The 26,361-nt window shown below is 39.7% G+C and overlaps 1 protein-coding gene across 1 annotated transcript; it reads left to right on the top strand.

Moving 5' to 3' along the window:
- The first annotated feature begins 21,157 nt into the window (after positions 1–21,157).
- Positions 21,158–22,195, top strand: LOC118650086 (putative MAGE domain-containing protein MAGEA13P). Its single transcript, XM_036297891.1, has one exon. It carries the CDS (start codon positions 21,158–21,160, stop codon positions 22,193–22,195), a length of 1,038 nt encoding a protein of 345 aa, XP_036153784.1.
- Positions 22,196–26,361: the final 4,166 nt, after the last annotated feature.

Raw genomic sequence — 26,361 nt, 5'->3', positions numbered from 1 at the left:
AGATAGGATAGCTTTGTAGTATAGCTTGATATCAGGTATTGTGATACTTCCAATTTTGTTCTTTCTCAAGATTGCTGAGGGTATTCAGGGTTTTTTTTTTTTGGTTCCATACACATTTTTGGAATATTTGTTCTAGATCTGTGAAATATGACATTCCTATTTTAATAGGAATTTTATTGAATCTATAGATTGCTTTTGGTAGTATGGACATTTTAATGATGTTAATACTTCCAATCCATGAACACAGTATATGCTTCCACTTATTTGTATCTTCATCAATTTATTTCTTCAATGCCATATCATTTTTTGAATACAGGTCTTTTATATCATTGGTTAAATTGATTCCTAGGTACCTGATTTTTATTATTATTATTTTTCCAATAGTAAATGTGATTGTTTTCTTAGTTTCTCCTTCTGATGGGTCATTATTGGTGTATAGAAATGCCAGCATTTTCTTAATATTAATTTTGTATTCTGCTACTTTGATGAATTCATTTATGAGATCTAGTAGTTTTTTGGTGAGTCTTTAAGGTTTTCTATGTACAATATAATGTCATATATGAATAATGACAGTTTTACTTTCTCCTTTTAGAAACGATTTTGTCTCATGCTGATTCCTCCTCAAAGTTCCCACTAAATCTGGCTCATCTATTTGTATGATATTTAATTTTTAGTTACTATTTGTGTGATAATTATGTTTTAACATTTTGTGAATTATACATTGACAGCTTGAATAGTTATAAAATGTACAATTATAGTATATTGTAAAATATTTAAAATGAATCTGCAAAATCACTTTTGATTTATCCATATGAACCCAACTACCATGGTGATTTAATACCTACCATCATTTATCTAAAAAATGCAGGAACGAGTCCCTTGTTTATAATCAGAAGCTTAAGTCATTGCTTTGTCTCCTTAAACTCATGCCCAGAATTCTCAAAAGTCACTTATTAATAATCCATTATATTTCTTGGCAACAAAGTATGTGTGTGTGTGTGTGTTTTAAAAATTTTCTCTGACTCTAAGTTTTTAAATGTTTAAAAATTCTGGGTTGGTTTATCAGTATAATTATTATGAAGATAAATTTATTAAAACCACATTTATATTTTTGATTAGTATTAAATATAAGAAAGTACTTTTTTGGAAATGTAATTAAATGAAATCAGTTGAGCTTTATAAAAATGTATATATCATGGATCAGAATTATTTGTTACTAGTTTAATTTTTATTGATGCAAGCACATAAATAAGTAGATGGAAATGAGAAAAATATAATAATGTTTTCATTTATTCTTTGAAATCCCGAGTTATATGCCAAAAATTACACAGAAACTTATTAATTCAAAATTATTTTAATTAATTCACCAGCTAATAACTCCATTAAATCATCCTTCAGTTTTATTGGGAGCAAAGAATTGAAACCACCTGACTTATAAAGGATTTTTACTTAGTAATTTCCCATTGCTGATACCCAGGTTTTGAATGGGTCCTTTCTTTTGCACCCAGAGATCTACCCAGAACAATATATATTTATTGAGCTTGGGGATGGGAGCCATAGGCCTTTTTTTATGAGTAAGAAGGGAAATTGTGAAAGAGAGAAGACGGAGAACCTGTACCTGCAGCACAAAGTTCAGAGTATCAATGCAAGTGCAGATCTGGAAACTGATTCTATTGAACATCCATAGCCCTCACATAGTTTGAAGGCTGATATACTAGGAAATTAGCTCTTTGTGTTCAGGGTGGTATGGCTATAGACGACTAGACAATTTAGCGTATAATTTTATAATGTTGCAAAGTAGGATTTTCTTAGCTTCCAATGCCAACCTCTCAGTGGGTTTAAAAGACTTCCCAGTACAGATTAGATAAACCCACTATATTAGCTCTGTAATGAGCCCACAAATACCTGCCTGTATGATTCCAAAGGGAAATTCACAAAATGAAGAAAACACAACCTAGACATTTACATCAGCATATGACAAAACTTTTTGGGGGGTTAAAGCACCTTATGAAAAACAAAAACTATCCCCTTTCATCAGAGCCTAACAGTGATATTTTGTTCTGACATATTAATGCAGAAAGTTGCACTGACTCACTTGTTTGGAATTAAGAGGCAGAAATATCATATCATGTCCCCAGTGATATGAAGAAAGCCAATCGATTAAGAAAGCAGAATACATGGATGTTGAAATAATCTAATCAGAGATTTGCTGGGTAGTCTGTGAAACAACTCAAAAGGAGGAAAATAGGTTTTCCTCTCTCTCTCTCTCTCTCTCTCTCTCTCTCTCTCTCTCTCTCTCTCTCTCCTTTTTCTCTCAATAAGCTTTCGGGAAGTTTATACTTAAATGTCAATAAGTGATCAATTTGTAATTCCCTCTTAAAAATATAAAAGACATGGCGTTTACGTTCTCTTGTCACAATCTATTTCCAAATCATTTCATTCTATAACCTTACTTGGAAGTCAAAGCTAATTTAGTTAATTGGAAAAAAGCAAATACCTGTAAATACACAAAAAAATTATAAAGCCCCCTAACTCATCCTAAGACATGCTATGTTCACTTGCAGGTTAGTTCTTGATAATGAATATATATAATATATATATATATATATATATTCCAATACTTAAGATTATAAGATTTATCTGCCCACTGATTTTGCAAAGGTTATTTTAGTGCAGGAAGATGAAGAGGTTTCCCCATCTGAATGTGGTTCATTGCCAGTTATATACAACAGCCTCCATCTATGAGAGATCAGTGGTCAAAATATTCTCACTCCATTCTTATGTGACTCCTGGTCATCACATCAGCCCAGCTGAGAGGGAAATGAGGTGATGGTTCCCTGCTGGCTCTGTGATGGGAACTGGTGAGCAGTGAGATGCAGGGGACCTGCTGATGGCTCCATGTGCTCCGTGGCAGAGGTGAGGCAGAGCCATCACTGTGGCTGGGGGTCCACAGCAAAACACCCCATTCATTTGTACCTCTGACCTAGGGAGCAAGGAAAGAGGGAGGCAAGAGTTTAATTTTTGCCTCCCAAGTGTAAAAAGCTCTAGGAAGCTATTTTCTGCTCAGCTTCAATAATTTTCACTGAAAATGAGCAATTCCCTGAGGAATGGAGGCGTTGGGGAGAGCAAAGAAGGTGTAACTCACCTCAGTATATTGTCCTTCACTCTGAGTTCTTAGCTCTTTGTATTAATTATCTAATGCTATGTGACAAATTATCATAAACTTAGAGGCTTAAAACAACACACATTTTTTATTTCACAAGTTCTTAGGGTCAAGAATTCAGACATGGCTTAGATTGGTCCTCTGGTTCCAGCTCTCTCATGAGGTAGCAACCAAGGTGTCAAGTAGAACCAGGACCTCCTCTCAAGGTTAGACCAGGGAAGGATCCACTTTTAGGCTCTCTTAGTGGTTGTTAGCAGGATTCAGTCTCTTATGGGCTGTTGCCTTGAGGGCCTCACTTCCTAGCCAGCTTTGGCTAGCGGCTCTCTTCAGTTCCTTGCCGCATGGGCTACTCCACTGTGGCAGCTTGAGCCATCAAAATATACGGTACAGGCTGAGAAGGCAGTAGAAAGAGTTTGCTAGCAAGATGGAAGTTACAGTCTGATATAATGGAATCACAAAAATGACATCTCATCATCTTTGTGATATATTGGTTAGAAGCCAGTCACAAGTCACACCTATACTCAAGAGTAAGACATTAAGAGCTTAGAATGCTATCTACCATGGTATATAAGCCTTGGCATTAATCAAATGTGAAGAGTCAGTGAATATATTGTTAAGTATACCAAGGTGCAGAATTGTTGTTTTACATGCACTATAATTACTACTTAGAAAGCCACTGATGTTGCAGCCAAATGGGACAGTGAACAGAGGGAGGGGTCCAAAAAACAATGGCTCCTACTCAGATGAACAGTAGGAGTCCAGGAGCAACAGAATGTAGGAGGAAGATGGACAAGTCCCTGAGAGCTCCTGGAGAAAAACAGGATCCACAGACCAGATAGCACCACTGAGATGCTGGGTGAAAATAATAAAGGGAGGAAATACTAGAAAGTCAATTAGGTATTTTAGAACATAAGAGCTGTTAAGGGGAAGAAGCATGATCATATTACACTAACTCTGAGTGACCAATAGCTATATCTACACAATAGTATAAGTGTGCTATTGATATTAAAAACTATATGAATCCACCTATAGACAAAGAGCAGAAACATTATTGTTACCAAATATTATATAAAGATTGTAAAAGTTAAAGTGCACATGACAAGTTAGAAGAGGTTGGGGTTGGGGGAGAGGAAGAGGTGAAGGGAAAGGTAAGATCCTCATATTACAATCTGAAGGGTTGAAAGATAATATCTACAATTGATGATATAAGAAATAGAACTTTAGCTTTAGTATTTGAAGTTCAAAAAGGTGATCAGTAGAGAGATAAATAGATAATATGACTATATTGTGAGGAGGTGGACAATGCAGGTAAGGGGCTCCCTAAAGTTAAAAAATGATAGTGAAATCTATTATCTACTAATATACTAGTAAACATCAGAAGAATTAGGAACATGTGATGGAAAGTGCTTTCTCTGGGGATCTGGACTGGGAGAGGAGAGAATTGAAGAGAGAATTTAATTATGGGATCTCTGTATTACTTGATTTTTAAAACTATGTGTATGTATTATTTTGATAAAATTTGAAAACATGAACGTCTTAAAAGTGGTGAAATTAAGAAAATGGTGCTGATTTGAGAATTAGTATCTAGATTTATGAAGAACTTGGTGGAGTTAAGATTTTGTCCTGAGGGATGGTGAGATCTTGAAGAATTTTTATCAAAGGAAAGACTTACTACAATTTTCATAGTAGAAAAATATTTTGAGCGGTTGATTAATGTGGTTTGAAACTAGAGACAGGTAATAGTGAGGATGCTATTGTATTAGATCAAGTAAGAGATGATAAGGGCCTAAGTCAGAGCAGTGGAAATAGGTGAAGGAGGTCGGCTTGGGCAATGGGAATGAGGTAGATTCATTCCCAGAAGGAAAGGAAGGAAAGCTGATTAGAGAGGAGGAAGATAAAGACTTCAAAGGTGGTCACATTGCATCTGAAGTACCTAAAGTGGCCTCTGCAAGGCCATTGGGCCAGTCGGAAATATGGGCATGCAGCTCTGGAGGCATGTTTGGGGCAAGAACACAAACCTGCCTACTATCCACTGAAGTCATGATTATGGGTTAAATTGCATAGACAAAAAATACAGAGGAAGAGTCATGGACCAGGAGAGTATCCCCAAAAACATTAAAGTTAATGTGGTGGGCAGAGAAATGGGAACATCCTGGGGACTGTATGCCTCAGAGGATACCTGGCCCATCTTGATTTTGGCATAGTGCTCTTGACCTAGCCACTTCCTTCAAGGTCAAAATTTCCTCCGTATTTCAGAAGTCTTGTCATAGACACTATTTGAAACTCACTTTATTTTCTCATTCTCTATCACAATTGTCTTGTTAAATAGCACAAAATTAGCAGTTATTTATTGGAAAACAGAATAGACAGGCTCTAGATTATAACCAGAAAACCAAATGAATTCTTCATCTTTCACATAATTGTTATGTAGCATAGAATTTTAGTTGGATAAGAAATAATAGTTGGCTTTCAGTCAGTATACTGATTAGTACTCACTTTTCATGCAGTGCTGGACCATATTGCCCTGGTTATCTATGTCAATACAGGCAAGGTATCTCCTTACCTCTTTTATAATAACTTTAAAAGCAACTAGACTTTGGAAAAAGTAACACCACTCTGGACATGTCATCTACTTGGGAAAAGCTGACGAGAACAATTTATTGATACACTTAAATGTGCAGACAAGTGGAATTAAAATGTGCAACTGCACTATAATATGCAAAGAGTGACAATATATCCATGGAAGCCAATTGCATTTTTTCTTTCTCTTGGGCATGAAGATTGGGAGAACTGGGCACATAAAAACCAAAGTGAATTTTGAGTTGGAGATGGATCATAAATATCAAGGGTATTCTCTCAGTGGAGGCATGAAGTCTCCTGAAAAATTATCTGCACCATAAACACTTGGGTACACAGCATCCATATGTCTAATTTGTTGTAAGATGTCTTTACTTATCTTTGCCCAAGCTTATCATCCAGTCTCATCACTGCAGACTAACAGTTTGGTGAATTATGTTTCCTTCATTATTTCATAGTACCTGATTTACATGTTTTCATCTTAAATGGCTCTACAAAGAGGGATTTAAATCATTTTGTTGACCTGAGGTTGAATTATTTATAATTTACTCACCACACACACACACACACACACACACACACACACACACACACACATCAACTAATAAGAAATGATAATAAGATGACAATCCATAGCCAACACAATCACCAACAAAGAAAGAATCCTAAGTTCACTTGGCATTAAGTAAGCCAAGACTTCCTAGACAGGAACAACCATTTTCCAAATTGACATATATAGAAAGGAATAAACATTCTGACTTTGTGGTTTTAGGTGGAAAAAGCAGATGAAAAAGTCCACAATGGGAGGTATAATCGTGTGCTAGAATTTTGGCCTTCTTTATTGTTCATTTAGGAGTCTCTCCTGGGCTGACTAGGTGAGTTCATTAATGTTGAAGAAAGTAGAATAGGTAGAATTAGAGTCTCTAAGGCTAAATTTTAAACACTTTAGCAATTTCTCAATTATGAGGGAACAGTGATCCATTTTATGGTCTGGAATAATGAGTCATACAGTGTTTAGACAGTAGAACAACTAGAAATGAAATACTTCATTTTAGAAATCCACCAATGTTGAGGTTATTTCCTCATGAAATCTGGAATCATTTCAGACATGAAATAATGTGTTTGGAAAAAAATATAATCAGATTTAGCAAGATTACCAGATTCTGAATTTCCGGTCAATATTTGCTTGCTATTGATTACTTATTAGATTTAGTGATTGGTGACTTGTGTTAACAGGTAAGCAGCAGCAGCTTCCACATGTGTGAACACTATTGGAGAAAAATCTTAAAATTGAGAAAATATTTCAATTCATCTCATATTTTTAAGTAATTGGGAAAACAATGTTGTTAAAACTTGAGCATATGTTAGCCCATCTCATTGGGAAACTATTCTGTAGGAGTACCTTTCTGAGAATCAGTTTTAGTCAGCACAGAAAGCAATGCCAAAGCATCAGAAATGTGTGACTCCTATTTGCCCTCCTTTACACATGTAAACGTTTGCTTAGCTTGCTTCGAAAAAGTTATCGAGTCTTTGAACAATTGCTGCAATTTAAAATATAAAACTGCCATCATTCTTTCAAGCTTGTTTGCAATACCTGAAGTTCAGGTAAGAAAGAGATACTGAAAATATCAACATATACAGGCTAACATAGTGTATTTCAGGGGAAATCCCAAAGAAAGCTTGAAAGTGAAGGGCAGGAGTAGATGAGGGTCATGCTAAGAGAGCAGGAGAGAACAAAAATAATAGTTTTGGAAAGAAATCATGGCAAAGTAGGGGAAAAAACATATTTTTACAAAAATATCACCCTTTTTGTCTCCCCTTCAAATCTGGCAGGGCAAGGAAAGGAAGGTGCAAGATGTTTTATCTAAAAATTATAGGAATTTTAATTTGCATTTCTTTGATGATTAGTAACTTTGAGCAGTTTTTCATATATCTCTTGGCCATTTGTATGTACTCTTTGGAGAAGTATCTATTTAGGTCTTTTGCCCATTTTTAAATTGGATTGTTTGCGTTCCTTTTATTAAGTTGTGTGATTCCTTATATATTTTGGGAATTAACCCCTTATCAGCTGTATCATTGCCAAATATGTTCTCCCATACAGCAAGATTGCTTTCCATTTTGTTGAGGGTTTCCTTTGCTGTGCAGAAGCTTTTTCCTTTGCTGTAGTTCCATTTGTTTATTTTCTCCTTAGTGTCCCTTGAATAAGAGATGTATAGGCAACCATATTATTATGAGAGGTGTCTGAGATTTTGCTGCCTATAGTTTCTTCTAGGATTTTTATGGTTTCATGACTTATATTTAAGTCTTTTATTCATTTTGAGTTTATTCTTGTGTATGATGTAAGTTGGTGGTCTGATTTCATTTTTTTGCATGCACTTGTCTTTACTCCATTGTATGCCTCCTTTGTCAAATATCAATTGAGCATAGTGGCTTGGGTCAATTTCTGGGTTCTCTGTTCTGTTCCATTAATCTATATATCTGTTCTTGTGCCAGTACCAGGCTGTTTTGATAACAGTGGCTTTGTAGTATAATTTTATATCAGGTATTGTGATCCCTCCTATTTTGTTCTTCGTTCTCAAGATTGCTGTGGCAATGAGGTATCACCTCACATCTGCCAGAATGGCTCCTACTATCAACAAATCAGCAAACGACAAGTGCTGGCAGGGATGTGGAAAAAAGGGAACCCAAGTAAACTGTTGGTGGGAATGCAGACTGGTGCAGCCACTATGGAAAGCAGTATGGAATTTTCTCAAAATTAAATATGGAACTGCCATTTGACCACTTCTAAGAATATTTCCTAAGAAACCAGAACATCAATAAGAAAGAATATATACACCACTATGTTCATAGCAGCACTATTTACAATTGCTAAGATCTGGAAACAGCCCAAGTGCCCAACTAGATGAGTGGATAAAAATGCTGTGGTACATTTACACCAAGGAATACTATGCAGCAATAAAAAAGAAGGATCTCTTACTCTTTAAGACAGCATGGATGGACATAGAGAGTATTATGCCAAATGAAATAAGCCAGTCAGAGAAAGACAAGTATCACATGTTCTCACTTATATGTGGAATATAATGAAAACAACAACAAAAACAACAGATGAACAAAATAGATCCAGAGATATTGAATCATGCAACAGACTGATGCATTTCAGAGAGAAGTGTGTGGAGGGAGAAATTAACCAAAGAACTTATATGCATACATGCATAATCTATGGACAGACAATAGTGCTGTGAAGGCCTGGGGAGGGGGTGTGAGCAGGGTGAAGGAAATCAATGGAGGAAATCAAAGGGGACACCTGTAATATTTTAAAAAATAAATAGAAGTATAAATAAATAAATAAATAAATAAATAAATAAATAAATAAAAATTATAGGAGCCACTGGAATGGAAACAAATCCACAAAAGGTACAGAGAATTTTATAAAGTTCATGCTAAGGGAGAGATGCAAATTAAAGAGAAACTGTCTAACCCATCCTCTCTCCACCTTCACTCCTGTGAAGCACTGGTACCTGCGCCTTCTCCCTGTACTGTCAGGGTTAGTTTTGCAGGACAGAGTAAAGGGTTCCAGAAAACTCAGTTCAAGGCCAGCCAATACCTACACCCAAACCTATCCCTTGAATGGAGAAATTTTAGTTCCCTTCAGGGATGAGTTTGACCTGGGAATAGTCAGGTAGTCTTGTTCCTGATGGGAGATCTCCTGATCTGGGTTGACTCCCGATATCTAACCTTTCCTGAAGGCTTAGCCATCACTTTGGCCAATACCTCTGAGTGCACTTAAGCTCTGGAGCTAGAGAAAAGGACTCAGACCATTTGTGGGTTGGGGACACCCACATTAATTTCCTTCTTCTCTCTTTCTCCCTTCCTTCAACAGCTATTTTGAGTCCCTAATATGTGCTAGACCACTGTTTCTTGACACTGAAGAGGGTGATGGAAGCTTTCAAGGAGCTTACATTCAGGAGGAGGGAAGTGGAAAATGAAGATACAATTTATTTTTCCTTTTGTTATAATTTCTATGAAGGAAATGGATAGAATGATGTGTAGGGAAGTGGTTCATGAAAAATCTTTCCAATGAAGTGACAAAAATGAAAGTGGCCCCACTGTTATAAAAGACTCACATAGGCGCTAGCCAGTTTGGCTCAGTGAATAGAGCATTAACCCTTGGACTGCAGGGTCTGGGTTCGATTCTGATCAAGGGCATGTACCTTGGTTGCAGGCTAGATCCCCAGCTCTGGTGGGGGGCGTGTGCAGAAGGCAACCAATCAATGTGTATCTCTCACATAAATGTTTCTCTCTCTGTCGCTCCTCCTCCCTTCCAGTCTCTCTAAAAATCAATGAGAAAATATCCTCGGATGAGGATTGACAACAAAACAAAAATAATAAAATATCTTTTTTTAAAAAGACTCACATAGGTCTTTGTCTTGTGACTTAGCCTGCTACAGTTTCATGGATGCTGAAGGAAGACACAATATGCTGGGTTGGAAGCAAAGGACTTTCACTTCTTGTAGCACCAAAGCAGCAGGAAGTTCACATTTGTGTAATTTCTCCTTGCCCCCAAATCCTATGGGGGTGATATGGAGACGTTGTACACATAGCCTATGTGAGTCTTTTTGCGTCTCAGGTGAGGAACTCAGAGCTTTTGGAGCCCCAATCTTTTTAATAGGCTCCCAGAAAACTGGCCCTCTGTTGCCTCAGGAAGACATGATCTCTATTATATTGGGCAGTGAACAAACAATTTCTATTTTAGATAGTGAACCAGCAGTTTCTATGTCTATGGGCTTTGTGCTATATAGATACCCTTGAAGAAATGGTCTGGAACAAAAGCTGCTAATACTCTGCTTTATGAGAGACCTTGGAGAACTATTTCCCAACAATGTGATTCTGTGTAGTGATGTTCAGGGTTGAGAGGGCCATGTGACTACTTCCAAATCTGGCCTGTAGTCTGTTTTTTTCTCTAAAATCAATTAAAAAATTCTCAGGTTGAGGATTTTTAAAAAATTGAAAAATTGATTTTAAATACATATTGAAATGCAATAGAATAGCCAAGCCAGTCTTGGTGACAAAGTTTGAAGATTACCAGATTTCAAGAGTTACCCCCAAAAATGACTTTAAGTGTTTTATTGGCATAAAGATAGAAAATAGATAAATTGAACAGAATAGTTAGCCCCAAAGTAGATCCATATATATTAGGGTACTTAATTTAAGACAAAGGCAATATATGCAATTCATGAGGGAAATTATGTGCTTTTCAATAAATGTTGCAGAGAAATTAGATATCTATAGGGAAGAATATGAAGCAGCCACACAAACTTTGATGGATCATAGAAATACTCCAAAAGCATACATTCTAAAGCATCTAGAACAGACATTCTCAACCAGGTGCTTTGTGGCCCCAGCAGACATTTGTCACAATTGGGATGAAATGCTATTGAAATGTAGAAGAATTCTGTTACACGTGTGTCAGTGCACAGGAGAGTCCCACAACTAAGAATTATCAGTCAATACTGCCAAAATGTCAATACTGCCAAGGTTGGAAAACCCTGGTCTAGAAGAAAACATAGGAGAATGTTTTCATGATCTAATTGATAGACAGATCATAAGAAAAACTACCCATAAAATAAAAAATGAATATTTGATTATTTAAAATAAAACCATTGTTTTTCTATCAAAGAAAAGGAAAAAGCAAGTTACAGACTGGGTGAAGATATTTATGTATGACAGATACATATATCTGTCAAGGACTCTAGAAGGTCCCCATAATCCCTGGTCCATATTCACACCCTGTGTTATCCTCTCTCCTTGAGTTCAGGTGGGACCTAAGGCCTGTTTCTAACCAAAAGAATATGGCAAAGATGATTGGATGTGTGTGATTATGTTCCATAAGCCTGTAGCATCCAGCTTGTGAGGAGACACTCTCCCATGCTGGCTTTGGGAGACAAGTGGTCATGTTGTAGTAGTCCAGGTGGCAAGGAAGAGCCACTTCCAGGCAGCAGCCAGCAAGAAGCTGAGGCCCACAAAATGACAGCCCATAGAAACAGAATGCTGTGAACAATTGTGAGCTTGGAAGCTCCCCATTTTATCCACAGATGAGACCACAGCCCTGAACATCACCTTGGCTGCAACCACAAGAGACTCTGAAGTGAAGGGCCCAGCTAAACCAGGCTTGATTCCTGATCCACAGAAACTGTCAGATCATGAATGTGTGATATTTATGCCACTAGGTTTGTGGTAATATTGGTAGGCAACAATAGGTAATACAAACTCATAGCCAGGATAGGATCTCCTACAGATCCAAGAGACACAACCCAAACATGTCCAACATATTTAAATAAGCACCTCACAGAAATTCAGTTGGCTCAAAAATATATATTTTAATTGCTCAAAGTCACTAATATCATGAGATTACAAATTAAAATCACAGTGAGCCATACTATGCATACTATAATACAATGGATAAAAATAAAAAGATTCACAATTCTGGGTGTTGACAAGGATGGAAAGCAAATACTGAATTCTTGTAGAGTATTGCTTAGAGTTTTCAATGAGAAGCCTCTTTGGAAAACCACTCACAGTTTCTACTAAAGCAAACCACTGTCCCAGCAATTTCTCTTCTGAGTGCAAAATAAAATATTCAAGAGCATTCATAGAAGTTTTATTGCAATAGCCCCAAACTAGAGTAACCTAAATTCTCACCAGGAAGAGAATGGATAAATTGTGATGTATTCATACAATGGAATACTTCCACTTAAAAGGAAAAAACTATTTGTAGATGTAACAGGAATGATTCTCACAGGTATATTGAGCAAAAGACTCCAGGTACAAACAAAGCATGTTGCGCGGTTCCATCTATATGCAACTCAAGGACTGGTAAAAGCGTTGATAGAGTTGGAATAACGGGGACTTCTTGTGCGGGGATATAAATGGGGTAGCCACCTATGGGAGCCTTATAGTATGTAGATACAAGTAAGAAATCATTTGGTACTCTTCATATACTTTATTATAATTCCCCTAAATTAGAAAATGTATTTTTTATTGTGATATATCTGGAAAGTATAGCAAAATTTAACAAACATTTTAAAAATCAGGTATAGAGAACCAAGATGGCGGCATAGGTTAACGCCGGAGTTTGCTGCTTTGAACAACTACTTCAAAAGTGAAACCAAAAAACGGAAGGGACATCACCCAGAACCACAGGAACGCTGGCTGAGTGGAAGTCCTACAACTAGGAGGAAAGAGAAAGGCATACGGACACTCAGAGGAGGTGCAGTGCTGAAGTCAAATTCTGAGGTGCGGAGTGCGCTGAGCGGGCTGGCGGCAGAGGGCGCGGTTGGGAGTCGCAGACTCTGAGCTCCAGATACGGGCGAGTCTTTAGGAACCCAGACTCAAACGGGAGAAGCGGGACTGTCTGGCTTCGGTCAGAGCGAGTGCAGCTTTCTCTCTGAGCTTTGCAGCGGGTGCTGGGACTCAGAGAGGCAGAGCCCCTGGGGACAGGACTGAGAGCCGCCATAACTGCTCTCTCTGGCCCACCCTGTTGATCCTGTGCGACCCGCCCCGCCCAAGCCCTGCACAGAGGCTTTTGCCGGATAGCCTCAGGCAAACACTAGATTAGCACCTCCCTAGAGGACAGAAGTTCTCTCACTGCTGACACAGCTGATTCTCATAGCCACTTGGCCTGGAGGTCAAACCCTCCCTGGAATTAGCTACAACAATCAAGATTTAACTATAAGACTGCGAACAAAGACTACTAGGGGGTGCACCAAGGAAGCATAACAAAATGCGGAGACAAAGAAACAGGACAAAATTGTCAATGGAAGATATAGAGTTCAGAACCACACTTTTAAGGTCTCTCAAGAACTGTTTAGAAGCCGCCGATAAACTTAATGAGATCTACAAGAAAACTAATAAGACCCTCGATCTTATATTGGGGAACCAACTAGAAATTAAGCATACACGGACTGAAATAACGAATATTATACAGACTCCCGACAGCAGACCAGAGGAGTGCAAGAATCAAGTCAATGATTTGAAATGCGAGGAAGCAAAAAACACCCAACCGGAAAAGCAAAATGAACAAAGAATCCAAAAATGCGAGCATAGTGTAAGGAGCCTCTGGGACAGCTTCAAGCGTACCAACATCAGAATTATAGGGGTGCCAGAAGATGAGAGAGAGCAAGATATTGAAAACCTATTTGAAGAAATAATGACAGAAAACTTCCCCCACCTGGTGAAAGAAATGGACTTACAGGTCCAAGAAGCGCGGAGAACCCCAAACAAAAGGAATCCAAAGAGGACCACACCAAGACACATCATAATTAAAATGCCAAGAGCAAAAGATAAAGAGAGAATCTTAAAAACAGCAAGAGAAAGAAACTCAGTTACCTACAAGGGAATACCCATACGACTGTCAGCTGATTTCTCAACAGAAACTTTGCAGGCCAGAAGGGAGTGGCAAGAAATATTCAAAGTGATGAATACCAAGAACCTACAACCAAGATTACTTTATCCAGCAAAGCTATCATTCAGAATTGAAGGTCAGATAAAGAGCTTCACAGATAAGGAAAAGCTAAAGGAGTTCATCACCACCAAACCAGGATTATATGAAATGCTGAAAGGTATCCTTTAAGAAGAGGAAGAGGAAGAAAAAGGTAAAGATACAAATTATGAACAACAAATATGCATCTATCAACAAGTGAATCTAAGAATCAAGTGAATAAATAATCTGATGAACAGAATGAACTGGTGATTATAATAGAATCAGGGACATAGAAAGGGAATGGACTGACTATTCCTGGGGGGGAAAGGGGTGTGGGAGATGCGGGAAGAGACTGGACAAAAATCGTGCACCTATAGATGAGGACAGTGGGTGGGGAGTGAGGGCGGAGGGTGGGGCGGGAACTGGGAGGAGGGGAGTTATGGGCGGAAAAAAAAGAGGAACAAATGTAATAATCTGAACAATAAAGATTTAATTAAAAAAAATTAAAAAAAATAAAAAAAAAATAAAAATCAGGTATAATCCTAGGATTCAGAGTGTGACCAATATTAGTATTTTGTTTTATTTTCTTCCAGTCATTTGTATTGTTTTTAATAGTTTGAAACCTACTGAAAAGTTTCAAGAACAAAACAAAGCACTCCTTTATCCCTGTTACCCAGATACTCCCTGACCACTAAATATTCTGAGATGTACTTCCCTTAATAAGAACACTCTCCTATATAATCACTGTGCAACCCTCTGAAAATCAGGAAACAAACACTTATACAATATTACCAACCAGTCCACAAACCACACTCAGATTTGGCCAACTATCCCAAATAGTGCCTTATTTTCCTTTCTGGTCCCAAAGCCTGCCTGTCTAGGAACATGTGTTGCATTTTGTAGCCATGTCACATCAATTTCCTTCAGTCTGAAACAGTTGCTCAGACTGTTCTCATCCTCATTGCAAAGTGTAAAGAATACAGGTGGTCTCTAGTGGGACCACCAATCTGAACTAGACTTATGTTTCATCTTGACCAGACTCAAACCACATATTTCTGGCAGAAATAGCACAAAAATTGCCCTTCTCATTGCTTCATGTAAGTGGGCACATGATGTTGGCTAATTGTAATCATCTGAGCAAGTTGGTATCTGCCAGGCTTCTTCAAGTAAAGTCACTATTTCTCCCATTGCATATGATCAGTGTTTTGTGGAGAGATGTTCTGAAATTGTCCAAGTCCTCAAATCTGCATCCACCAAACCTTGTACTATCAACAATTGCCCATATCAAACACTGCCGAGGTGGGTGCCAAGTGGTGATTATTTTCATCATGTCTCTACACATATTAGTTGGCATTATATTTAAAGAGCTTTCCCTTCTGGCTTTTGTATTTATTACCTGATTTCTAAAAATTAATGAATTTATTGGGGTGACATTAGTTAATAAAATTACATAGGCTTTAAGTGCACTATTGTATAATACATCATCTGTATATTATATTGGGTGTTCAACATTCAAAGTCAAGTATCCTTCCATCACCATTTATCCCCCAATTAACCTCTTCTACCTCCGTCTACACCCCTTTCCCTCTGGTAATCACCATACTGTGGTCATCTAGGAGGTTTTTGTTGTTGTTGTTATTGTTTTGCTTGCCACCTTTTCACCCAGCCCTCAAATGCCCCTCCCCTCTGACAGCTGTCAGTCTTTTTTCTGTAACGATGAGTCTGTATTTTAATAATTTTGTTCATTAGATGCCACATATAAATGAAATCATCTAGTATTTCTCTTTCTCTGACTGGCTTCTTTCACCTAGCATAATATTCTCCATTTCCATTCATGCTATTACAAAAGGCAAGATTTCCTTCTTTTTTATGGCTAAGTAATATTCCATTGTTTAAATGTACCACAGCTTTTTTATCCACTCATCTACTGATGGACCTTGGATTGCTTTCAAATATTGGCTATTGTAAATAACGCGTCAATGACCATAGGGGTGCATATATTCTTTTGAATCATTGTTTTGGGTTTGTTTGGATATATTCTCAGACATAGAATTGCTGAGTCAGAAGGCAGTTCCATTTTTAATTTTTTGAGGAACCTCGATACTGTTTTCCACAAAGGCTGCATCAATCTGCATTTCTACCCATCCCATTTCTCCACATCCTTGCCAACACTTGTTTGTTAATTTATTGATGATAACCATTCTGGGGTGATATCTCATTGTGGTTTTATTTTGCATTTCTCTGATGATTAGTGAGTTGAGCATATTTTCATATGTATATTAGCCACCTGTATGTTTTCTTTAGAGAAATGTTTATTCAGGTCTTTTGCTCATTTTAAAAGTGGATTGTTTTTTGTTTGCTTTTTTTTGGTGTTGAGTTGTACAAGCTCTTTATAAATTTGGATATTAACCCATTATCAGGGGTATCATTGGTGAATATGTTATCTCATTCAATGGTCTATCTTTCCATTTTGTTGATGGTTTCCTTTGCTGTGCAAAAACTTTTTAGTTTGATGTAGTCCCTTCAGTCCCAAGTATTTCAAAGTATTTCTTTGTTTCCTTTCCCAGAGAAGATATATCAGAAAAAAAATACTGCTATGAGAAATGTCTGAGATTTTACTACCTGTTTTCTTATAGATTTTTATAGTTTTGAGTCTTAAATCTATTTTGAGTTTGTTTTTGTATATGGGTAAGAGGTGGTCTAGTTTCTCTTTTTTTTTTTTGCCATATCTGTCCAATTTTCCCAATACTATTTACTGCCTAGACTGTCTTTACTCTATTGTATGTTCTTGCCTCCTTTGTCAAATATTGACCATTAAAAATTGATATTTTCTTGCTTCTCTATTCTTTTCTATTAATGTATATGTCTGTTTTTATGCTGTTTGGTTACTATGGCCTTGTAATATAATTTGATATCAGGTAGCATGATTCCTCCAATTATGTTCTCTTTCTCAAGATTGCTGTAGTTATTGGGGGTCCATATAAATTTTTGAAATGTTTGTTCTAATTCTGTGAAATATGCCATAATAGGAATTGAGTTGGACCTGTAGATTTCTTTGGATATGCACATTTTAATGATGTTAATTCTTCCTATCTATGGACATAGGATATGCTTCCACTTATTTTGTATCTTCTTCAATTTCTTTCTTCATTGTCTTATAGTTTTCCAAGTATAGGCTTTTATATCCTTGGTTAAATGTATTCTAGGTGGTTTTTTTTATGCAATTGTAAATGGGATTTTTGTTTTCCTAGTTTTCCTTTCTAATACTTCATTATTGTGTATAAAAATGCAACTGATTTCTGAATAGTTATTTTGTATCCTGCTACTTTATTGAATTCATTGATCAGTTCTGGTATTTTTTTTCATAGAATCTTTAGGGTTCTCTATATACAATATGGTAGTATTATCTTCCATAAGGTAGGTTCTCAGTGAGTCACTAGGTTGGGGTGAGTCATCTGTATTAGATTGATACAGGTTCAAACTCAATGCCAGTGCTGGGTCTGAGGCCACTTAGCAAAAGTCCCAAGGTATACCAAGTCTAGCTGCCTCCTGGTCGAACTCCTGGTCAAACTCCAGATGGAGGGACACTTTGCATATTAGCCTTTTATTATATAAGATGCTCAGTCACTTAATCATTGGAGAGATGCAAATCATATGATCTCACTCATATGTGGAATATAATGAAAAACATAAATTGATGAACAAAAACAGATCCTGAGGCATAGAAGCATGGAACAGACTGTCAAACCTCATAGGAGAGGCATGCTGGGATCCAGGAGCTGATGAGATCAAGGTTTCCCAAGGAAAGCGCACTACAAACCACCCCAATTTCTTTGTTCTATATTTTGTTCTATATTTGGTTCTCACTAAGAAGAGAAAAAAAATAGTTTATGCCAAGTAGAGATGAATTTTTAGAAAGCATCTCCCAGGCCTTGATGAAACCTATACTGAGCTCTCTTCCCTGTTGCCAAAGGTATAGATGAGGCACAAGCCTGGCCTGTGGGATCGGGCCGAAACCGGCTCTCTGACATCCCCCGAGGGGTCCTGGATTGCAAGAGGGCATAGGCCAGGCTGAGGGACCCCACCGGTGCACAATTGGGGCTGGGGAGAGATGCGGGAGGTTGGCCAGCCAGGGAGGGACCACAGGAGGGCTCCAGGGCATGTCCGGCCCAGCTCGCTCAGTCCCAATTGGCCGGACCCCAGCAGCAAGCTAACCTACTGGTCGGAGCGTCTGCCCCCTGGTGGTCAGTGCACGTCATAGTGAGCGGTTGAGTGGCCTTAGCATATCATTAGCATATAATGCTTTGGTTGATTGAATGGATGACCATCGATGACTGGACACTTAGCATATTAGGCTTTTATTATATAGGATAAGTTTTAGTAAAAAAGAATGAGGAACTTCCTGACTTTGGGACACAGAAGTTTCTTGCTCCTGAGAGATTTATGTCTTCCTTTCTTCCTGCCCAGGAGTGGTTCTGTTATAGGCACTTAGGCAGACATGAGCAGAGAAAGCAAGGGAGATGGGCTAGGTACAGAAACTCACCAGGGCAGAAAGCCCCAGATGTCTAGAAGGGGCAAAACTGGGAGAACAAGGACCTCACCCCCAGGGTAACCTGTCCTCCCCTAGCATATGACTGGTCATGTGGCTTAGACTTACTGACTTTTTCTTCCCTAAAGATAACATCTAGGCCTCAGTTGTACTTCAGCTCCAGGAGCAGAAAAGCAGCAAAACCAGACAAGTGACACTATGGCTGCCTCAGGATGAGCTGCTTTGACTAATGACCCTCTGCCCTGGCACTGATCAATCAGTGGAGACCAGGACCCTGAAAGAGCACACCTAGAAATCTGATAAATATTCTATTAAGACCCTCCCCTGAGAACTCCCCTAGGATTTCCACCTTCGAGAGAGAGAGATACTCAGAATGAAAGACCTAGTACACACTCTCCCCCAGGGGAGCACGCCCATGCCATTCCCTTCCTCCTTCTTCCCTATAAGGGTCCCCATGAGACTTGCAACCAGGGGAGCAGTGGGCAGTGGCAGCTCATTCCAGGCTAACCCCCTGAACCTGTCTCCAAGGCCCTCTTTTCTCTGACTTCCCAGTGAGCCAAAGCAGCCCAGCCTAGGCTCTCCTGTAGCTTTTTCTATGCCCCTCCTTCCTTCTCTGTCATAAGTATATTTCTGTTGCAGCCAATAAATTCTTACTTTCCTACACTTTATCCCTTGATTTAAATTTTTCCTTCAGGAAGACAAGGACCAAGGTCTAGTCACCTTGCCAGTAACGGTAGTGTCTCCCATAATTTCCAAGCCAGAAATCTGAGAGTCTTCCTCATCCCTTTTTTCTATTTCAGCATTCTCATTCAGCAAGCACCCCCTTTTTCATTTATATCTTCTAAATAAGTCATGAATCTGCCCCTGTCTTTGTTCACTGTCCTGGAGCACTCTGGCAGTGGTCTTCTGACCCACCTTCCTCCTCCATGGCCATCTTCCTCACATCCCAGAGTCGTCTTTCTAAAGTGTAATTATGGTCATGCTGCTTCCTTGGGGCTCCCCATTACTTAGAGGATAAAGGCCAAGCCCTCAGCATGGTGTGTGATGCAGCATAACCTGCATCACGGTAGCCCTGCTCCCACAGCATAGGGACAACTCGTCCTCTCTGTAATGCCTTCTAGCACCCTAAAATTCTCCAGTGCGGGAGTCTCCCTTCCTCAGGATGGTTCCATTGCTACACTGTTCCCTCACTGGGCTGCCAGTCCTTCTTAATAGCACGGGCACACCACAGTCACTGCATTTGCTCAGATTTGTGAGAGGCCTAGTGGGTAGTGATTAGAGCCAAGGTACCTGAATTAGAATCCCAGCTCTGCTACCCACACTCACTCTTTGTGTGACCTTGGGCAAATTGCCTATAGCTCTCATCTATGGAGTCAGAATAATTAGAACAGAACCTCACTCACAAAATGCTGGGCTGTGTGTTGAGGTAACCAATAAATACTTGTTGAATGGCAGAAATGGGGATGCAGGTGGCATGGAAAAACAAACCAAAACCAAAACAAACAAAAACACAAGAGATAGAAAGGGTGGAAGCAGGCAAGAGCCTGGATGACTTTTAGCATGCCACACTTACTGCTACCAAAGCAGCTGTTGGTTTCCTACTTTAATAGAAAATAGAATACTTTCCTATTGTATTATTCTATTGTTTCCTATGCTATCCAGTTTCCACTGTTGGCATGTGGGTTCTGAGAACTTGGTAATGCTCGCTAACTTTTGCACTCATTTTATGCATTCATTCATTCGGTCCCTGCATTCACTCATACGAGATCTACCAAGTGTGACTGTAGGGTAGGCAGTGTTCTGGGAGCTGGAGGTCCCTATTTGGTTGGTTGAAAAGAAGAAAGGCAAGATGCTTCAAAACTCTTTTGACTTCATAATTTTGCTTGTGGATAAACCTGCAGCACCAGGAAGGCTTTACTTAGAAAATAGGAGATCAATTTGCTTCCTGTAACCCAACCTCAGTTCCCAAGAAGACCTTAATCAGTCTGCTTATGGGTTGAGAGGATTAGTATTTTATCTATTTAATGCTTTAAAAAATTGCATAAATTGGGCTGATCTTTTTAAAATTAGGCAAGTAGTAGAACAGAGCAGAACAGAACAGAATGAGCCCTAGCCTGTTCTGAGCCTGCTTTCAGTCTGGGGATCCTTGGAGGTATTGTTTTCCGACTTTGACTTTTGGAGTTCCAGGGAGATAAGGCTTCAACTGAGATAACCAGAATCAGATCAGGGATGTGAGGAGTCCCAGACTCTGCCAGTCATCAAGGAGCCTGAAGAAAGTGAAGCTTAGTGGCGGAGTTGTAACGTCAGATCAACAGAGGAAAGAGTCCCAGGTGCTGCCAAGCATTAAGGTCTGTGGGTCCCAATTGGCCAGCTGTCCCCAACACAAGTCATGCATCACAGTCGGAATAGTGAGAGCTGCAACCTTAAGGAAGACCTTCAGGCCCCAAGAGAGGCACAGGGCCTGGTAGATTTACAGGTTCCCATAGTTGAAGAGGAAGAAGCCACCAGTACCAACACCTCATTCTCCTCTCTCTCTCCTTTGACCCCTGGCACTCCAGAGGATTTGCCTGCCCCTGGGGAATTTAGTCTTTTTCTGAGTTTACAGATAACCTACTACTCCTCAACTGCCAACACAGTCACTCTATCAAGCCACCAAGAAGAGGATCCAAGTACCTTGCAGACTCCACCAAATCCTGAGTCCTTGTTCACTGAAGTGCTAAAAAAAGAGATTAAATGCTTAGTGTGGTACCTGATTATCAAGTATGCCACAAAGGAGCCCATCACAAAGGCAGAAATGCTAGAGAGTGTCATCAGAGAGCACAAGGATCACTTCCCTGTGATCTTCAAGAGAGCCTGTTTTTGCTTGGAGATTCTCTTTGGCATTAAGGTGAAGGAAGTGGACCCCACCAGCCATTCCTACATGCTCATTAAATTATTAGACCTCACTGACGATGGGATGCTGAGTGATGTCCAGGGCACGCCCAAGGCTGGCCTCCTGGTATTCATCTTGGGCATAATCTTCATGCACAGACACCGTGCCTCAGAAGAGAGAATCTGGGAAGTGCTGAATATGATTGGGTTGCATGCTGGGAAGAATAATTTCATCTATGGGGAGCCCAGGAAGCTCATCACTGAAGATCTAGTGCAGGAAAAGTACTTGGAATACCAGCAGGTACCCAATAGTGATCCTCCAGGCTATGAGTTCCTGTGGGGTCCAAGAGCCCATGCTGAAACCACCAAGATGAAAGTCCTGAAATTTTTCACTGCAGCCACTGGGAATGACCCCACTGCTCTCCCACACTTGTATGAGGATGCATTGAGAGATGAGAGAGAGAAAGCCCAGGCTGAAGTTTCCTCAGATGATACTATTGCCACAGACGATGGAAGTTCAAGTGTCCTGTCCAGCAGCTTCTCCTGCCCTGAGTGAAGTCTGAAGCCTACCATTCTTCACTCTCCATTTGAACACAGCAGCCAAAGTTCTAAGTAGTGGAGGTCGGGGTGGATATGGAGGGAACACCTTAGTGTTCCTGTTCAATATAAGTGATTTGGAGATTTTATCTTTTTTTGTTTAAATTGTTTTTCCTTGTAATAAAAAGTTTAACTAGCAAAAAAAAAATAAAATAAAAAATAAAAAAATTAAGCTAGTAGTTTATACTCCTTTACATTACAATAGAGTAGTTTATGTGCTCTAAACTTGAATATAGGTAACAGTTTAAATTCAATCATGACAACATACTTTCTATATTTTAGTTTGTTGGTAATAAATATTTAACTTAAACGTTATTTTTGTTTAAAGTATTTTTATTTTAAAAGGGCATATAGAGGAAAAATTTTACTTCTCTAAAGAGAGCAACTGTTAGTATAAAACAATACTCTCACCAATGAACAAGACTCAAAAATGTATCAGGGACTTACTTACACCTAGTATTTAAAATTCTATGCCTAAAGTATCAAGATTATTAGCAAGAATAATCATATAGCCCTGGCTGGGTGGCTCAGCTGGTTTTAGTATTGTCCCATGTACCAAAAGGTTGCAGGTTTGATCCCTGGTTGGTATGCGTATGGGAGACAACTGATTCATGTTTCTCACATCAATGTTTCTCTCTCTCCCCCCTCTTCTCTCTCTAAAGTCAATAATCATATCCTCAGGTAAGGATAAAATAATAATAATAATAATAAATAATAATAATAACCAGGTAATTTATGAGATTCTTTTAAAAAATTATCTTATATATCCACCATCCCCTCCATATGAATCTCCATGATACACACTTTCCCCATAGCCACCACTTCCCTCATAATCCCTCCTTCTGCTATACCCCCCATCTCCCCATCCTTGGAAATCCGTTGTTTGCCATCATGCTCCTCCACCTCTCCATAACTTCCAAGTCACTCTTCTTCTCCTTCCATCCACGCCTCCACCACCACAACCAAGCAACCCCCACTATCCCCACCGTGTTTCCTGCCACTTGGGCATTTCCTCAGATGGTGCTTCAGTGTCACTCAGTCTTCCTCCCTGTCAGGCGTGCTTCCCACTTACTCTTGTTAACAGCGCAGGAAATCTGGCTGGTGCCACTGCTTGTCCTAGTGCTCATCACAAGGGGCGCAGAGGTAGGCCAGTGCAACAGTTGTTTGTGTTGGCAAAGCTTAGGCTGATAAATTCTCTCCATATCATTTGCCTTCACCTTTTCTCTAGTCCTGTGGTCGGCAAACTGCGGCTCGCGAGCCACATGCGACTCTTTGGCCCCTTCAGTGTGGCTCTTCCACAAAATACCACGTGCGGGCGTGCACGCACAGTGCGATTGAAACTTCGTGGCCCATGCGCAGAGTCGGTATTTTGTGGAAGAGCCACACTGAAGGGGCCAAAGACCCGCATGCGGCTCGCGAGCCGCGGTTTGCCGAGCCGCAGTTTGCCGAACACTGCTTTAGTCCAAAGGACTCTGCTGTCAGATCTAATTGTTTCATTAATTAAAACTTTGGATTTAAACCTTTGCTATTGTTTTTCCAAATAGTATTCTTGGACTTTTGAGAGAGCACTGTTTTGGTACACTAAAGATATCAGAGATAGCTAGAATACTATGTTGCATTTCAATATTTTCATCAAATTGAGAATTTTTGCTTTTTATTTCATAACATTTACAAGGGTTAAAACTTTGTTTTTAAAAACAGAAGTTTAAAACATTACTCTTTTATAAATAGTCTTTATTATTTTCTTATTTGACATCAGACTATGGACATCATGCCATTTCTAAGCCACTTAGCTCAAATTCAGAGCTTCCTGCATCACCTTCTCTGGGGGAAGCAATCCTCCCACAACAGCTTTACCTGACAGACTAACCAAATGTGCACTTCACATTCAGGGGACAGTTCCCCTCCGCTGCTCTGAAAGGGCATGCTCTTGACAGTGGCTTCTTACACACTGGCACCTCTAGTGTGTCCAGCAACACCCATCCATCATGTGTTCAGCATCCGGCTCTGCCATCTTGTAGTCCTCCTTTGGATGGGACATTTTTTCATGAAAAAGGGTATTGTCTGGGTGGCTAAGGGAAGGGAGTTCTATGATCAAATAATGGTTTATTTGGACCATGACAAACATCCTCACATTCCTTCCCCAGAGTACACAAGATGGAATTCAACTTGAATTGAGATTCCTGAATATCTTCCCTGAGCACTGCCCCACAGCAGGGGGAGGTACATTTATTCCAGTCCATCTAAGGCCCAAGTCAGTCAAAAGCTGGAAAATTTCTAAGAAAGAAACTAATGACTGTTAGATTTCCATAGTGAGGCTATACAAAGGATTTAACAAGTAATGCATATAAAGATCTCACAACGAAGGACAGCGAACATGAAGTGACAAGCAAAAATTACTCAGGATGAAGATTTTCAACCAAGGGAATGAAATTTTAGTCTGGATATCTCAGAGCCCATCCCTTCTTTTTTTATTGTTAATCCTTACCCACGGATCACTTTTCCATTGATTTTTAGAGTGGAAAGGAGTAAGGGAGGGGGGAAAGAGAAAGAGAGAGAAGAGGAGAGAGAGAGAGAGAGAGAGAGAGAGAGAGAGAGAGAGAGAGAGAGAGAGAGAGAGACATGGATGTAAGAGAGACATGGATGTAAGAGAGACACATTGATTGGTTGCCTCTCTCATATGCCCCTATCTGGCTGGGGATTGAACCTGCAACCCAGGTACATGCCATTGACTGGGAATCTAACATGCAAAGCTCTAACCTCTGAGAAATATTGGCCAGGGCAATCCCTTCTTAATGTTCAGGTCAATTTCTTTTTCAAAGATAGGGTCAATGCCATGACATCCCCAAGATATGATTTGATAGTCCCCACTATCACCATCCCCCACCCCCTAGAAGGCTCTCTTCCCTGCCCAGGCTCCTGGATTAGGGCCTTGCAAAGATCTTTAGTACAATAAAACCTCCTCCTGTTATTGCACTGACTGAAACCCTTTCCACAGTTCTGCATTGCCTACTGGATAAAGACCAAGCTCCTTTGCCCGACAGCCCCCCCCTGTCAGCCACCATCTGTCGTGCTCACCTCTCTGACCCTGAGACACATTACATGACCTAGACCTCAACTTCTCCTGATGGGCTACACTGACTCCCTCGACCTTTAGGAATGTCACTTTGTTTCCTCTCCCATTTCTACCTTATTCATTCTTCACTATTCAACTTAGACATCCTTTCTTGATTTCCAGTGCTGGGTTATGCACCTTCCCACTCCATCATAGCCTTTTACCACAGCAGCGTTATGTCTATCTTCTTGTTTGTCTACATCACAAACAAGGCTGCAAGTCCCATGGGTGAGTGCACATCATAGCGAGCAGTTGAGCAACCTTAGCATATCATTAGCATATTACACTTTGATTGGTTGAATGGATGACCGGACGACTGGACGCTTAGCATATTAGGCTTTTATTATATAGGATCATTGTCAAGTTCATGATGGGGTGAATATTGTTTCCTGGGGCTTCTTTTTTCTCCACTTTAACGTGCCTTTCTTTTTAGAGGTGACATTAAGTGCCTGGGTGGAAGGGCCGAATGTGATTTCTGGCACTGGGAAAGCAGTCTTGTCCCCCATGGGCATGGCTGTCTGTCGCTGCAATATTTTCTGGGCATAACTTAGTGGCCTGGGCATCAGGTATCTGGTGCTGGGACCCATCAAGTGATGGCTCTTCTGCCCCCTGAAGATGACCAAAGTTCTTATCATTGTCTTCTGTAACAGCCTCTTTTAGACCTCAGACCCCTTCTAAGTCACTTTACCTCCAGAGTTCCAAAGTCTCCCTTTTTCCACACCTGAGGGAAGCAATGGGCCCTCTGAGCTTCCTCAGGCTGGCTGTGGCTGTAACGACCCCTCCTTCTCCTACTGCAGTATAGGCAGTGCCACAGCAAACATGGAGTAATAAGCCCTTAGAATAATCAACCCTCCACAAATTCTACTTATTTTCTATCTACACTAATAAAAGAGAAAAATGGTAATTGGCGTACGGCACTACCCTTTTCATTGGCTAATCAGGGCTATATGCAAATTAACTGCCAACAAAGATGGCGGCTAATTTGCATATGTAAGCACAATGCAGGGAGG

Source organism: Myotis myotis, unplaced genomic scaffold, assembly GCF_014108235.1.
Source record: "Myotis myotis isolate mMyoMyo1 unplaced genomic scaffold, mMyoMyo1.p scaffold_m19_p_3, whole genome shotgun sequence".
NCBI lineage: Eukaryota > Metazoa > Chordata > Mammalia > Chiroptera > Vespertilionidae > Myotis > Myotis myotis.
Note: the sequence above shows the minus strand (reverse complement) of the source record. Positions and strands in the feature narration are given on the sequence as shown.

Bases quoted from the DNA above. Each gene is read 5' to 3' on its own strand.
- LOC118650086 (XM_036297891.1), top strand. From the start codon at position 21,158: ATGCATCACAGTCGGAATAGTGAGAGCTGCAACCTTAAGGAAGACCTT.